At 37.3% G+C, this 16,236-nt stretch overlaps 1 protein-coding gene across 3 annotated transcripts in view; it reads right to left on the reverse strand.

The window, feature by feature from the left end:
• The window catches only part of LOC124172355 (zinc finger protein 271-like), a 34,306-nt gene that overhangs the window by 12,735 nt on the left and 5,335 nt on the right, over window positions 1-16,236 (reverse strand). The window contains exons 3-7 of one of the 3 annotated variants that reach the window (XM_046551800.1): window positions 15,346-15,513; window positions 13,736-13,855; window positions 9,500-9,631; window positions 6,939-7,064; window positions 2,237-2,309 (exon numbers count right to left, since the gene is read on the reverse strand). In XM_046551800.1, the coding sequence (XP_046407756.1) occupies window positions 2,237-2,309; window positions 6,939-7,064; window positions 9,500-9,631; window positions 13,736-13,855; window positions 15,346-15,513 (619 nt within the window). Of the gene's footprint in view, window positions 1-2,236; window positions 2,310-6,938; window positions 7,077-9,499; window positions 9,632-13,735; window positions 13,856-15,345; window positions 15,514-16,236 lie in introns of all 3 variants that reach the window. The other 2 variants (XM_046551799.1, XM_046551801.1) reach the window with 2 other exon arrangements.

Consider the following 16,236-nt stretch of genomic DNA (forward strand, 5'->3'; position numbering starts at 1 on the left):
ATCCCTGGTGAAAACAAAAAGTGGGATGAAGCCGAGGATCAGTTGGGCGTGCCGCTGACGATTAACGCCACATTGCCTCAATCATATTAAAAATTTAATTGCTATAAAGGAACATTTCAATTAATAAACTATTTTTGGCCTTCTTGATCCATCTCATAACCAATCACTGCGACGGCGAAATCGGTTGTTTGAGGCATAACATGCACATTTCTCTCGTAAATACGTGTACTTGAAATGGCATTTGATGGATAAGATTTTTTACATCGGACAGAAAGGCATGATAGCAGTGAAAATTCCGAGTGGAGTGAAACATTTTTTAGCAAGGCGGCGTGTTCCTTCAGGATATTTGAAAGAGATAAAATCCGAATCAACAATATGACCTAAGTGTTTCGATAAAGGAATAATATTCCTGTAATCAGCTAAAATCTTTTTTAAATCCATTAATGAATGTCATAATTCGCAAAAAATCCAGCGTTTCCTGGGACAAAGGCAACCCGGGCAAACATTCCCGCATTGATCGTTTTTTTCATCCATCCCCCTGAAAAACGATAAATCAAGGTTCCACTGTATATATAATTTTCAACATTTTTGCTGGACATTCCTTAAGAGGGGTCTCGATGATAATCACGCATTCTCAGCACCAACCCTTTTCTACCCTCCCTAGCGGGGACTCGGCAATATCTCGGACTCCAGAGGGTAGTTGACCTCCCTGCTTTCAGGGTTTATAACCCTACCAGTGGCATTGGTTTGCAGTCAATCATGCTCTGTTTATATTAATTAACTACATGGATAACTGTTGCTCGAACGTAAATTGCAGACTTTCAAATGAATTTCTTGTTTTACTCTGAGAATTATCGAATTTAGAACGAAGCTCTACCATCAATATTAATACAGCAACAATTACCATGTATTGTTTATACCAAAATCGAGATATATGTTAATATTTACCATAGAATTTCATTCAAAAATTGTGAAAGCGGCTCAAAAGGCAAATAATTCTATTCCTAGTTTATATTTTTTGAGAAAGGAACAAATATTTATTTTGCGACATGACCGGACAAACAATTGCATGACTGCAGTCCCTTACCGCTGCAAGGGGTGACATAAGACGAGAGGTCCAGGAACCTGCTCCTGGATTTCAAGGGTAAAGCCTAAGCCATGCTGTGTTGGGTCCTGAAGCAAAGACATCGCAGACCCGTGACCCTCATAAATTGGGAAGAGCAAGGAAATGTATATATTCAGCATTCGTTCACCTGGGTAGGAAAATCTCCGATCAAAATTTGTGGCTTTACGCCTCCCCGGTCAAGAAATGTCCAGATGCATATTTTCATCTTTAGTAGGGAAAAGGTTAAATACTAAAAAATCAGTAGAAAAATATTTTGCTTGGGAAAATCATTTAAAAAAAACCACATAATTACACAATCATTTAAAAGATAACTTCTCTCCCCATTTCAATTGGCAAGCAAATTAAAAAAAGAAAGTATGGAAGTATTTCTATTTCATTAGCTTCATCCTCCACAATCATTTACGACAATAGGGTAGTTTCCTTCATTAAAGAAAACGAAAGGCATTGATTGCGATTTGTTACCCACCGTTAGTGTATTTACAATAAACAAATGATTTGGTTTTAAAAATCCCAGTAAATGCGAATGGCATTGGTCAATTTTAACCGCATTTGAAAAAGGGCAGATTGGCACCCATGCGATTCCAGCATGACGTGACGTCACAGGGACCTAGTTTCTATACAAGTAGATAGGAGTTTTACATCATCCAGGATTACCAATGCATGCATGAGGCACAGACCTCAGAGAAACATGTCTTAATAATCACCTATTAAAACTGGCTATTGTCAGAAAGTTTCCTTCGTTTGATGAGGTATTATTAATCCATAATTAAGCCAAGCCCTACCTGCTAGCAGCGTACCCTGCAACCTGCTAGCAGCCTGCGCCTAGCAGCGCTCAAAGCCTCACCCCTAGGTCACCTCACTTTGCAGCAGCAGGAACCATAATGACAACACATGGGCTTTTCCCGGCATTCATACTTAGCTGTCGCATTTTCGCGTGCTTGAAAATTTCCACTTTTCATTTAATTGCGAAAAAATTGATTTAGTGATTTAAGAATCTATAAGTGTGAAATGCATACTCCAGGAGTAATAATCTTTCGATTAAGGAAATTAAAGAAATTATAGGAAACCACCCTATTCCTCCATGTATTTATTTCCCTTCTGAGCACTCACCCAATGCTTCTGTTGTAGACTCAAGGGCCATAGTGATTCCCTCAATTGGCTCCCCATCCTCCATAAATGTTGGCTGAAAGTAAGAAATTTAGAACTTTTTTTGAAAGGCTCGACCAAATAATTTATAAAACGTATTGCATCAAAATTTTTGAGGCCCTCCAAAGTATTTTCTCAACAAAATTACTTTCTTACAACACTAAGAAAGTTCAAAATTTTCCCACAACTCTCAACCAGGAAATGGTCATTGAATAATATTACATCTGTTAGGTTAGGTTATATAGGTGATAGTTTCATCTCTGAATTACAATTATAAGTATATGTACTTCAATTTGCAGTAGGAAGTTCAGCAAAGCACAAGGAAGGAAAAGGATTTCAAAATATGTTACCAACAAATTAAAAGTCATTATTCTCTTGCCAGAAAAAGTGAAAGCATAATTTTGAAACGAGGCAATATTTTTGAAAAAAAAACATCACTGTCAATAAAGTAAAAATCTGTACAAACACAACCAAATGTCGTCTTTTTTGTCCAAGTAGAAACTGGATAAATATGCACTTATTACATAAAAATTCTTGATTAATAGTTTACAAAACCTCACTTGAAACCAAAGTCATAATGCAGCCATTGCAAGATGTCCAATGTACTTCCACTTGACATCCAGAAGTCTCTTATGGACATCTATTAGATGTCATTTAGATGACATCCAATGAGGGTCACTACAAATACATCCATTTGGAGGCTCTAGAATGCTATCTGATGGACATTGTATAAAATAGATCGTAAATAATATAAATTATATAAATTTATGACTTCTTAAAGTTGCTGGAGATGAGTATTTCCACCAGCAGTTCAAGTCATCAGTCTTGAGTTTTCCTATTCCTGTAGGCCAATTTTGGAACTAACACCCATGACTTACAACTATCAATCTATCGACTTTGATCGATTTAGTCAGAAATCAAGTACCATCAATACAAGATGGTAACTGGCAACATATTACCAGTGCTATGTGTATTATCATGAACAATGTTGATGTACTGTCACCCAAATACAGTAGCAGTTATCGGCATTGAGTTGTGAATCAATGATCATCTGACAGTGCAGTGTATTTTTTTGATTTTGTGGAATTTTTCCAGATTCCTCCAAAGAGTATCAACGGCTAATCGGATAAGCAGATTGTTTATTATTAAAATTCGTATTTGTCAGAGTTTATACTAATCATATGATTGTGAACCTGTTTTTACCAAGTGGATTCCTTAAATGTGTTGACTAATCAGATATGTAGTAGGCTCAAGTTAAACTTTGATAACTAATCAGATGTTATCATTGCACTAAAATCAAAAGCTTGTTTTTTATCAAATTATATGTTTACTTTGAAAGTGCGATTCCTCAAGGCTGGAATCTACAATAGAAATACAGTAGCTTATTTTAGAAATTCCAGGTTTGATACAGCATGCTTTTTAAAAGAGAACATAAATGCAAAAAATTGAGGTTTTGCAATTACCAAAATGACAAAATCTGATTCTATGAGGAAATTCGAGTAGGACGACAACAGTTTTCCTCTCATGGCACCAAATCTTGTAATATTTTAGGGTAAGTAGGAATACCAACTATGTATTTGCCTTGTAAAATTTTGAAACTTGGTTAGCCTAAAGAAAAATATTTGGGCATCAACCACTGATCGGATAACCAGATTGTTTGTTATTAAAATTCATATTAGGCAGAGTTTATACTAATCATACAATTGTGAACCTGTTTTTAACAAGTGGATTCCTTAAATGTATTGAATATGCAGATATGTAGTAGGCTCAAGTTAAACTTTGATAACTAATCAGATGTTATGATTGCACTAAAATCATAAGATTGCTTTTTATCAACTTATATATTTACTTTGAAAGTGCGATTCCTCAAATCTGGAATCTACAATAGAAATACAGTAGCCTATTTTAGAAATTCCAGGTTTGAGACAGCGTGCTTTTGCAGAGAACATAAATGCAAAAAAATAAGGTTTTATGATTACAACAATGACAACATCTGACTATGAGGAAATTTGAGTAGGAGGATATCAGTTTTCGTCTCATGGCACCAAAACTTGTAATATTCTAGGGTAAGTTGGATTACAAACTATGAATTTGCCTCGAGTGCAATCAATGGATGTTATGAAAGCCTATAAGAATTTGCAGTAAAATTTTAAAACTTGGTTAGCCTAAAGAAAAATATTTGGGCCACATTGTATTAATGTTTCATTTTTCAAACTTTACTTTGATTTCATGCTTACTGTCAAAATCTGGTCGGACAATTCCATTAAAAGAGTATTCAATAGAATATATTATCAAAACGATGATACGTTTAATAAGAAAATGCAATCAACAGTTTCAGAGTTTGTCTCCAAGAGTTTGGCATGAACTATATACACACATTCAAGAAATCCGCTTGATGAAAATGGTCCTCAATATATAGAATATAAAAGCTGGTTAGCAGGAATTTTAATCATCTACTAACCTAGGAGCTGATGAAACAAGTAAAAGGACTTCAGTGGTTGATACCCTTTGAGGGACCTAGAAGGATTCAAAAAAGGCTAACAGAAGGGGGAAAGAAGCCTTCCTTCTCTTTTTCTTGGTTTACCAACAGAAGGCCCTGCGCAGAACCCCCATTGACATAAGGCCTGGCTACGAAATCTCCTGCTGACAAAATGCCCAATGACAAAATCCCCAGGTGACAAAATACACAATGACTTTTCACTTTTCTTGGGCTGAATCATGTTTTCACATCTATTACCATGTTTCTTTTGACAAAAAAACATCACTTTTTGTGAATTATTTTTCTGAAACCTAACCTAACCTGAATGGGCTGAAGCATCCTTTCAATTTTTAAAACAATTAGGAGAACAATTCAGTAAATGATTGAAGTTGACATTTCCATACAAATTTAAATATTATTAACAAAATACATTAATAGATAACTCAAGTTTAAGCAATTAATTGTTTTTTATTTTTGTTAACTTATTTTTTAACTTTTTCAAAACTACATTTGTAGCAACACCTTGTAAGTAGCTGCGGGGATTTTGTCACGGTGATTTTGTCCTGGGCGTTTTGTTGCTGGGAATTTAGTGAACTGACACCTTTCTCTCGACTTATCTCTCATCCTCAGGGGATCCTCTCCTGAGGATGCTTTTCAATATGTCGGGAGAAAAGGACGGAAATACCAGGTGGGAAGCCAAAGAAATCTTTCTTCAATTGCCAAATCCTGAAAAAGACATGCTCCGAACGTATAGAAGTGTGACATTTGGACATCTATCAGAAGTCCAAAGGACATCAAATGGATGTCAGCTAGTACATCCAATAGATGTCCAATGGACATCATTTCAGTGGCTGGGAACCACAAAAGACAACACCATAGGCTGGTCCTAATTTTTCACAATTGAGAAAGGTTATGTTTTTTTATTCTCAAAATGATCCAAATGAGGTTTAAATACACATGCTAAAATTGGGTAAATTTAAAATTGCAGGAGACTATGCCACAGGGGCAATTAGTACTGAGGAACTTCAATTGAGCTTTTTGGGACAAAAAAGCACTGTAATTGCAGAAAAATGAAAGTGGAATCCTAAATGCCAAATTTCTGTTTGTTTTGACCTATCTCCAATCGTTTCAGAGATATCCACTGTCATAATGTCAGCCTCCATTGGAGTACTACCCCACATTGTGGCACTGCTGACATGGCCAGTAGAAACTTCAACTCAACCCCCTCCCTACCCTTGGCAAAGTCTTCCCTCACAGGTAAATTAACATTCACTTGCTAAAGATTTGAACATGCTGTTTCTCTTGTTCCATTGTTAATATTGGTAAAGCTTATAACATAACTTTTAAGCTTTCCAACACCATCCTACATGATGGGTACCGCCCCTTTAACCTCAAGTTGAGTTGCAACATAAAAAGGAACAAACAGCTTATTTTGAGATAAAAACACTTATTTCAGCTATTTGTAACTTTGAATCAAATGAGTGACTAATAATATTGTGTAGAAGGAACAATATTCTATCATTTACAACGATTAACTCTTTATCTGTGGGAGCGTCAACATTTTTCTGCCACTGTGTGCAAGACAAAAGCAAGGAAGATATTTTTCTGTCGACCCTGGGCGTGTTAAAGGTAGTGGACCCTCAAGGACTGCCGACACTACCCCCTGACGACAGACTACAAATTTAATGTTCTAGGTAGTTACACAGTGATGGAAGAGCCACCACTGATAGAATAAGGAAGAGAGACCAAGGCATTCAAATAAGTTTCCCCGGCTAATGGACAACAGCAAGATAAATAAATTCCTTGGAAATGCAAGGATTTGTTGGAATTGTTTTCATCGTGAATGCACCGTGGAGAGCAGGGAGCTCCCTCTCTCTCTGAGAAGGGATAATAATCCAGGTAGCACTCCCCGTGGTGAGGGTGCCCAGTCATCGAAAGACACCTTTGCGCGCTCTGCCATTAGGTTGGGAGGAGTTTAAGCAACTGCAGAAAGGACGGCAATAAAATCTTAAGGAAGGGCTGCCAGTGGTAAGAAAATCTGGTGGAACGTTGAAAAATGCTTTTCCCACACTCACTATGCGGACTGTTTAAAAACGTTCCCACAGCCTAAGGGTTAATATTTAGATTTATCACCAAGTACCTCCTTGATCAATTAATTTAATTGGATTACAGGAATTTCATACATACCTCGGCATTATCCTTGGGAGATGGTTCCTTCTTGGCCCCAATCAGCTTCCAATTGAGGTCTGTCAACATGGCTCCTGAGCTCTCGACTTCCATCTCCTTACCATGGGAAGATGTAGAGGCTTGGGCCTGCAAGAGAATCTGCAAGCATCATCATCGACATATTCAGTGCAGAGTGTGTCAATTGACGTGGTCCCGTCTAAGCTGAGATAGGGAGCACGTCAATTGATGTGCTCTCCCTTTCTCCACTTCCGTACATGACCTTTCTCCACCTCCATACATGACTAATATTGACTTGCGTCTTCCATTTGCATGTAAGGCCTTCAGCAAGCTTCCCTCTTTCAAAGTATGTGCACCGCTTTTGAAAAAAGCTGTATTTGAACTGAAGTTATGGAGTGGAAACCTTCGACTATTTTTCATTCTTATTTTAACGGCCAATTCTGACAACTTTTATGAAAATCAGGCCCGCATTGAATGTGTTAATTATTGAAATACAGAAATATAGCAATACTTTTGGGAATTTGTCACGGGAATAAAATTAAAGTTTGATTTTTATGGATGCATTCTTCATACCACCTTGCGTAACAATACTGATAATGCATATGTACTCTACATAGATGTTTAATAGGCACGAAGCAAGCTGAAACTGCCGCTTCAGTCCACACTGGTGTGGACTTGCGGGTGATAAATACTTTTGAGAATTTGTAACAGGAATAAAATTAAAGTTTGCTTTTTATGGATATATTTTTCACACTACCCTGCAAGCTGCCTAAAGGTAATCCATAAATGAATGAATACTTTTAATATGATTCAGGTAGAACCTGTGATAGATAATGAACACAAGATACATGTCTTGCTCCAACAAAATATTAAACAAATAAATAGCATTTTGACAAAAATATAACAACAGTGTTACAAAGAGTCATTGTTCAGCTTTTGTGATTATTTACAATCATTGCTAGGCTTAACAAGCTGTTAATTTTCAGACAAAAACAGTGACATATTCAATATTAAATAACAAAAAAATATAGGTTCTACCAAAAGATAATTATGGACACACATTTGTGTAAATTAATTTATAGAAAGTTTTGATAGCCTCGTAAAATGAAGATGATAAACTAACCTTAGCCCTGGATTTCAAATGGGAGCAAAGCCTTTCTTTAAATGATTGAAGTGAACAAGTTAATTTTCTACTCAGTGGTAGAGAGTTCTAGAATCTGGATGCTGTTAGCTGAACCGAAATATAGGAACTTTGATCATGTAAAATTAGGTTTTTTGAATTTACCACTTTACTATATGCCAAATACCTCTCATTTGCATTGCAAAATCCTGGCAAAAGCCATGTGATCAACCTCTGAGCATTAGTTTCCGGAGTTGCAAAACTCCAGATATAACTTCACTCATAACAAAAACTAGTGTGTAAGTAACGCTATGCAGGAGATTCCAGAGACCATAGATAATGAAATAGATGCAATAAATGTAAAAATGGTCTATAACAAAGATTTAGTCTATTTTGGGTTATAATTCAGTTAAATAACATCAAACCCTTTGGTTAGTAAAATAACTTGGGCAGTTGAGATATAACGGAAGGACATGCTACGTTATCGAAAAAGAGAAATCCGTAGATTGACTCCTTATTAGACAAAAGGTAAATAACTTCAACGGGGAATTGTGAATGATTTGTTTTACTTTTAATGCACAGTTAACAAATTGTGCATCCTAGAGGTGCAGTTACATCCATTGACTGAATACTAATTCTATAATGTCTGTTTCAGTAAAAAACCATCAGTTCGACTGGAAATAACTGAATCCTTCACAATTTATTTGCTCAAGAGGTATCAGACAGTGCTTTCGAATGTATGATATCAACATGGTGGAATTGCAATACATCTGTGATAAAATATAAATTAGAAATTATAATAAACAAATTTAAATATATAGCTCTACTATCGACCACAGTTTCAACACTCTCCGTCATTTTGATATTAGCTATTAGTGATGCATGATGGGAGAAAGAAACAGTCAGTATAATAGCATGGACACAAAGAGCATTCTACAAAAAGAATATAATCACAGCTGAGAATACAAATCCAGAAGTAAGGATACGATGCACCACACACTACATACGGAGCATATTTATAAACGACAGCAAGGCTTCAAAATTGACAGCTACAGAAAAGTCAAGAGAGAAAGCTTTCAAAATATGTTGCTCCTGAAGAATGTTGAAGATAAAAGGGGTCGACAGAGTAAGTACCAAGGAAGAGCAGAGAATAGTAAGAGATAATAGAATTATTCTAAAAATGATGACCTGATAAAGACAATCAGAAAAAGAAAAGGACACGTGTGCTGTAAGAGGGGAAAGTAATGCTTCTGAATGTGTTCCATGCATCAGATTATTAAGGCGTAACAGAGAAGAAGACCGTATAAATGGAAAGAAATGCAGATAGCCAAGAGCAATGGAGGGCTATATAAAACCAATTTTAGGATTGCTGACTTATGATGGCAATAAAGTTTAGAAGCAGTTCTAGTTAAACTTACAATAAATAGTTCATAAATAGTATTACCTGATCAGAGGATGCTTCATTCGCCAGTTTGCTTGAGGTGCCATCAGTAAAATCATTGTCCACACATCCACCTTCATTATCACTGATCTGATCTTCTTTAACATGAGATGACCTGTATATTCCCAAATCACCCTAATGGAAAGAGAAACACCACAGATAAACATTTTAATCAATTGTTACAAGCAGTTGGGTAACTATGGGGGTATAAGGGGGATAGATCCCCACAAAGCCTCAGATAAATAAAAAAATATTGAAAACTATTGTCTAGTTTTGACATATAATGACTGCATCTGCGTTAAATTTTAAGTGCCAAAATAATGTAAAATATATTCCCAGGCATGGCATTTTCAAAAATTTCCCAGGACCCCAATTGCCTACGGGGTTCACACCACGACCCCTTCATCCATCCCAAAGCATATACCTAGTTACACCACTGGTTATAAGAAACAAAATTGATCATGCACAAAACTTGAATTACAGGATTTCAGTAGAAATTAAATAATCCCTCGTGAACAATTCTGGTGCCTCTGTAGAAAACAATAACTTAACCAACATTATTTGGCCAATGAATTTATTTTTCTTTCTTATTTGATGGAATAACTAGAACTTGATGAGTGGAACTTAAATCATTGTTATAAATACACAAGGAAGACAAGAAGAGGCAAAAGCCCATTAGAATAGAAAGGGAAGTTATGGATTCCACTTGTTATAATGCCCAATTGTAAATTGAGCACAATTAGGTAGTCTTCCTTTATGATGTTTTAAATACAAAAGTGTAAAATTGATTTTTTGAATGTTATTTCATAATGAAGTGTGTTTCTATACCCTAAGGTAAGACGAAACCAAATAAATAGAAAGTGTTACAAGCTCAACATTCCCTCCATTGGATGGGACGTTAAGCCGTGGTCCCCTTGGTGCCTTTCGTTAGTAGCAGGCTAATACCAATGCTGGGTTTCTCTCCACCCTTCCTTACCTATCGTTTCCACACAGCACAAATGACCTAAGCTGTACGTTGCCTCCTCCAAATATCATTCTGCAATTATCAAGATTATTAATTAATAGCCAGCCGTCCGAAGATTGATATGTCTTATCAACACTCACATCTACTATCAGCAATAGGGTGTTTTCCTATTACTTTTTAATCACCTAATTCGAACTTGATTATTACTCCTACAGTATGCATTTCATGCTCTATGATTTTTGAATGACGATATCTATTTTTCGCGATGAAATGAAAGGTGCAAAAAAAGATGAAATGAAATCCCCACACATATGCCTCATTTTCTTCCCTCCGTAGTGTGTCACGGAATCTCTTACGCCACGATTATAGCAATAGCATCAAATCAATTACAGAGGACATGGCTTCTATCCCTAAACGCTTCTGGTCATTATTTAACTCAAAACGGAAATCAACCCGAATACCAACCATCGTTAAATCAGACCAAGGGTCTTTCTCGGGAGTAGAGCGACCTTCAGCTTTGAACAAATACTTTTCCTCAAACTTCACCCCTCCCACTCCGCAATTCAAACTTCCAACATCTTATCCAGTTGCTCTCACTCACTTACCATGGTCTCTGTTATGCCTGAGGAGAGACTACGCCTCCTTAAATCTTTGCCTCCCAACAAAGCCACTGGAGCCGACAGCCTCGGATCACTCTTTCTGCACCAAACAGCTGATTCTCCCCACATCCCCCTCTGTAAATTATTCAACCGATTCTTTTCATAGGGATCATTTCCTTCAACTTGGAAAACAGCACTTATTACTCCCATTTCAAAATCCGGCAAAAAAGATGATGTAAGTAACTACCGTCCTGTGTCTATCCTCCCTATTCTTTCTATTTTATTCGAACGTGTTATTCATGACCAACTTCTATCATTTACTATCGCTTACATCTCATCCCAGCAGCATGGCTTCCTTCCAGCTAGCTCCACTGTTACGAACCTATCTATCCTACATCAGCATATCACCGCTGCTTTTGAAACCTCTTCACAACTAGATGTTTGCCACATTGACTTTGCTTAAGCCTTCGACTCCGTCAATCACACCCTTCTTATCCACAAACTGTCTTATTGCTACAATATCCACGGCTCTTTCCTATCTATACTCTCGAATTTCCTAACCGACCGCACTCAGCGAGTTGCTCTTGACTTGTGTCTTCTCCAAGCACCCCCATCCTTTCAGGCATCCCCCAAGGCAGTGTTCTCGGACCTCTTCTCTTTTCCCTCTTCATTGACGATATTACGAGCTGTGCACTTTCTAATGCATGCAAAATTCTCCTCTTTGTAGACGACTGCAAAATATTCAAAAGAGTTGAGAATACTTCTGACTCTCAGTCTTTGCAGTCTTCCCTTCATTCCGTCAAGGCCTGGTGCCTTCAGTGGCAACTCAAAATTAATACAAGCAAATCAAAATACATACCCTTTTCTTTAAAACGCACCCTCAATCCTCATAAATATACTATTTTTAATGAAATTGTTCCGATAAAGTCCACCATCAATGACCTGGGTGTTACTTTCGACCCCAAACTAACTTTTCTTCGGCACCTAAATAAAATGAAATACAAGGCCATGTCAGTCGTGGTAGTTCTTTATCGACTCACTTCTGTTACCGATCCAATCGCCATGAGAGCTATTTTCACAGGTTGCGTTCTCCCAATCCTCGAGTACTGCTCCATTATTTACTCCACTGCCAGCCTCTCCAACCTTAAAATTCTTGAACGCCCAGTTAATTTCTTTATTTCAATAGTTCGACACTATGTACCTCACCTCCGTAATTCTTCTCGCTCTGAAGTAATGTCTGCCCTATCATTGGTCCCACTATCCTCCCGTAGGAATTTCCACGATATTTCCTTAATTTACAATGCCTTAAATGCCAAGTTCCGATCCTCAGATATGCTCCCTTTCTTTTCACTCCACATTCCCAACCGCTCCTTCCGTAGTAACCACCTACTACACCAACCTAAATTCCATCTTTCTCTCTCTCTCTCTCTCTCAGAGATCACTATTTTACAGACTCCCTACCTCCTTCAATGCCATTTCGAGTACTCACCCTTCCCTGGATCTTTCAATGCCCGTAGGATTATTCAAGAGACAGCTTCAAAAAGACATGTACTGAATCCTTTTTTCTTTTTTATATACTTTTTAAAGTTTCTTTTATAGTTTATAGTTGTTAAAGCTGCGCATTTTATGTTTTGTATTCAATGTAAAGGCCATTATGGCTGGGTTTGAAATATGTAATAAATAAATAAATAAATAAAAAAGTGAAAATTTTCAAGTGTGCAAAAACACGATGGCTAAGTACAAATGCTGGGAAAACCCCATGTGACATCATTCTGGTTCCAGCTGTCGCCATGTGAGGTGACCTGGGGGAAAGGCTTTGAGCTCTGATACAACGCAGGATGCTAGCAGGTAGCAGAGTACCCTTCTAGCAGGTAGTGCTTGGTTTAAATAAGGATTATTATTCCCCTATCAAATGAAGGAAACTTTCCGACCATAAGCAGTTTTAACAGGTGACTATTAAGAGATGTTTCCCAGAGCTCTGTGCCTCGTACATGCATTGGTAATCTCAAACCATGTAAAACTCCTGGCTGCTTGTATAGAAACTAGGTCCCTGTGACGTCACGAGGAGTGGCATAGCATGGGTGCCATCTGGCCTTTTTCAAATGCAGTTAAAATTGACAATTGCGATTTGTCAGAACTGCGATTTCTAAAACCAAATAATTAGTATATTATGAATACACTAATGGTCGGTAACAAATCACAATCAATTCCTTTCATTTTCTTTGATGAAGGAAACTATGCTACTCTTTCATCACTCATATTAATCCACTGTTTTACATTCCATATTACGGATTCTATACATCTCATTAGAGGCTTTCAACTTTTCTTAAGATCTATAATTTACTCACATGATCTTTCACAATTCAATGTTTCCACCTTCAAATCCCAATGACTAGATGCGTCCGCAATGTTCACAAATTTGAGACAAGTGCATTCAACATGCTCAATTAAATAACAAATGAGACAAGAATTTGGACAAGTAGGGTGCAATTTGATGGCACGAAGCGGGGCATTGATTTGTACCTCTCGAAAATCTCTTGAAATAGAAGATGTTTATGTTTAATGAAGTGAGGGAAAATGTTTTGAGTTCCTGCTGAAAGGTGTTGGGAATATTCCACAACAGAATGAATTTTTATATTACCATAACTGTGCTAAAATAGCCAAGAGAGCACTTGCCAAGTCATCAGTGGCCAATGGGTCCGGGGCATTATCCGAATTTTCAGCTGGATCTGGAGTGTAAATCACAGGATAATCCCCTTCACCAAGTTGGTCTTCGTTCTCCACTTTCATATTAACCTTGAAGAGAATAATAGATGTCACCCATTAAATGCAACATAATAACAATAGCGCATGTCCAATAATATTTAGAAATGGTTGGATCGGATACCTCGGATCCAAATATCCGCGGATATTTCCCTTCATTGGATACATCGGATTCAAAGTTGTGGAAGACATCGGATCTGGATCCGAAATTTTGAACAATAGCTTCAGTGAATGCAGTGCCCCATAAGGGTTGAAAGAGTTCAGATTCTATCTTTGAGTGTGCCGTCGCATGGGATTCTTGTCCTAATCATGAACTGTTTTATTTGAAAGCTCGTCAGAGGTTACGTAGGAAAATTTCAGCCGTGAAAAATAGAAAAGGCAAAACATGACTGGCACGTAGTGTGACTCTTGCCAACAGATTTTACAATCATCGGAGGAATCTCAGCGTCAGGAATTTGAAAATTCATTACGATCCGAAAATATCCGATCTGAAAAATCCAGCTCCAAAAATCAAGGATGAGATCCGAATCCAGATCCAAGAAAAATCCTGGATCCATCCATCCCTGATACTAAAAATAACAATAATAATATAATAATAATGATAATTATAATCACTAAAATAGTAAAAACTCTTATACTTAAAACCACTCAAGCAAGCCAATATACTCATGTAGATTCTTGCAACTCACAGATCAAACTCCAGAATATTAATATTCAGCTACTGCAATATTTAACCATTCTTTCACTTATTTATAATAGGTATTTATCGCCAATGCCTTTTCCTCCTTCATTCACATTTACAAGATCATGAAAATTAAAAATATTTTCAAATGAAATTAGATTTTCATAATTTGGACATACAGTGTAATCCTAAAGGTGTCACTGATCAATTCATGATCTAAAGAGTCACTTTTGTATTGTTTCCAATAATTGCAAGAACAGTTTCTTTGACTTGGTCCATAAAATACTCGACTTGAGTGTTTCAACTTGCCACCTCGTAGCACCACTCTCTGAGTCTTGTTCTGGGAAGAGTAGGAAGTTAGCACATGCAATGAACATATGCTAACAACCTAGGCAGGGACACGTAGGGATCTCAAACCCTGAACACATTTATAAATTCATTAATTATCAACATATAAAAGCATTTGCACAGATTTACTGAATGACTAAGGAAAGCATCAACATATGTTGCAATGTGTTCCAGCGAATACTATAAACGAAAGCTTTGGCCAAAAGAAAAACATGTACTTATTGCTCATTCTCATCCAGTGTTAAGCAAACATAGTTTATGCTGCGGAAGCTACAGTCCTGATTTGACATATATTGCATTAAAATTCTCAAAAAAAAAAGAAGTGTACTACTTTTCCAGCGTGCTGGAGACCAGAAATCCAGAAACCCTTTGCTCCCAAGCTTTCTGGATTTGAGGTCCTCAATTATGTTTACAGCAACTACTGACATTCAACCAAGGAATTTGTACAACTGAAGGTCTTTCAACTCTATACATATAGGAGAATAAAACTTACCAGCATATTGTCCAATGGTGGTTCACACTCTGGCACAGGAATATATATTTCAGTCACTTGAACTGTGCATGGGATAGGTGACGTATCTTCGGATACATCTTGAATACAGTACTTTGTCTCTGGAGAAGATCCTGGCTCATCTTTAGCTGCACCCTCTGCTTTGATATTCTGCAGAGAAAGTTACACTATTAAACAAATGAACTCCATTTATATCAACAAATAAGGGAGGCTCCTAATCTTAATTAAACAGGGGGTTTAACATCTTTGTCCCATTTCTCATGGATGCAGACGGTCTGCCATATTCATGCAGATAAGGTTCTGTCCATCCACGTGGCAACTTTGCCCCCGGATCATCCACTCGTGTACAGGGCACAGAGACAGGTTTGTGCTTACACATGAACGCGGACGGCTGATGCGGACCAAGCAGATTTGTCAATGGAAATAGGGTGAGCTTGGAGATAACAGTGCGAGTGCATCTTTTTACCTTGTATGTAAAGTGAAAGTGGACATGCGAAAATAATGGAAAAACTTTCATCTCGATGAACTTCAGGAAATGTGGTCATGAAAGCGGCTTTTAATTTTCTTTCTGCCACAATAGGGTGCACCCAAAACCTCCTTAGAGGGGGACTTTTCTTCTGTTTTTTCTAACATGGTTCACAGCAATTTTGCTTGGAAATCACTTTGAAATACGGTGTTCTTTTACCTATGCAAGCTGCACCAGCTGATATTACTCTGGCTGTGGACACATGGGCTACGTGCACTCCACACACATAGTGCGGACCATCTGCATCCATGTGAAAAAGGCCTTAACTATGCTATTGTCAAAATGGAGTGGTGCCTGAATGTCTGTGAATACGTCACTCAAAGGCTACAGACCAGAATACTACAAAA

The sequence above is a fragment of the Ischnura elegans genome, assembly GCF_921293095.1.
Source record: "Ischnura elegans chromosome 13 unlocalized genomic scaffold, ioIscEleg1.1 SUPER_13_unloc_1, whole genome shotgun sequence".
Taxonomy (NCBI): Eukaryota; Metazoa; Arthropoda; class Insecta; order Odonata; family Coenagrionidae; genus Ischnura; species Ischnura elegans.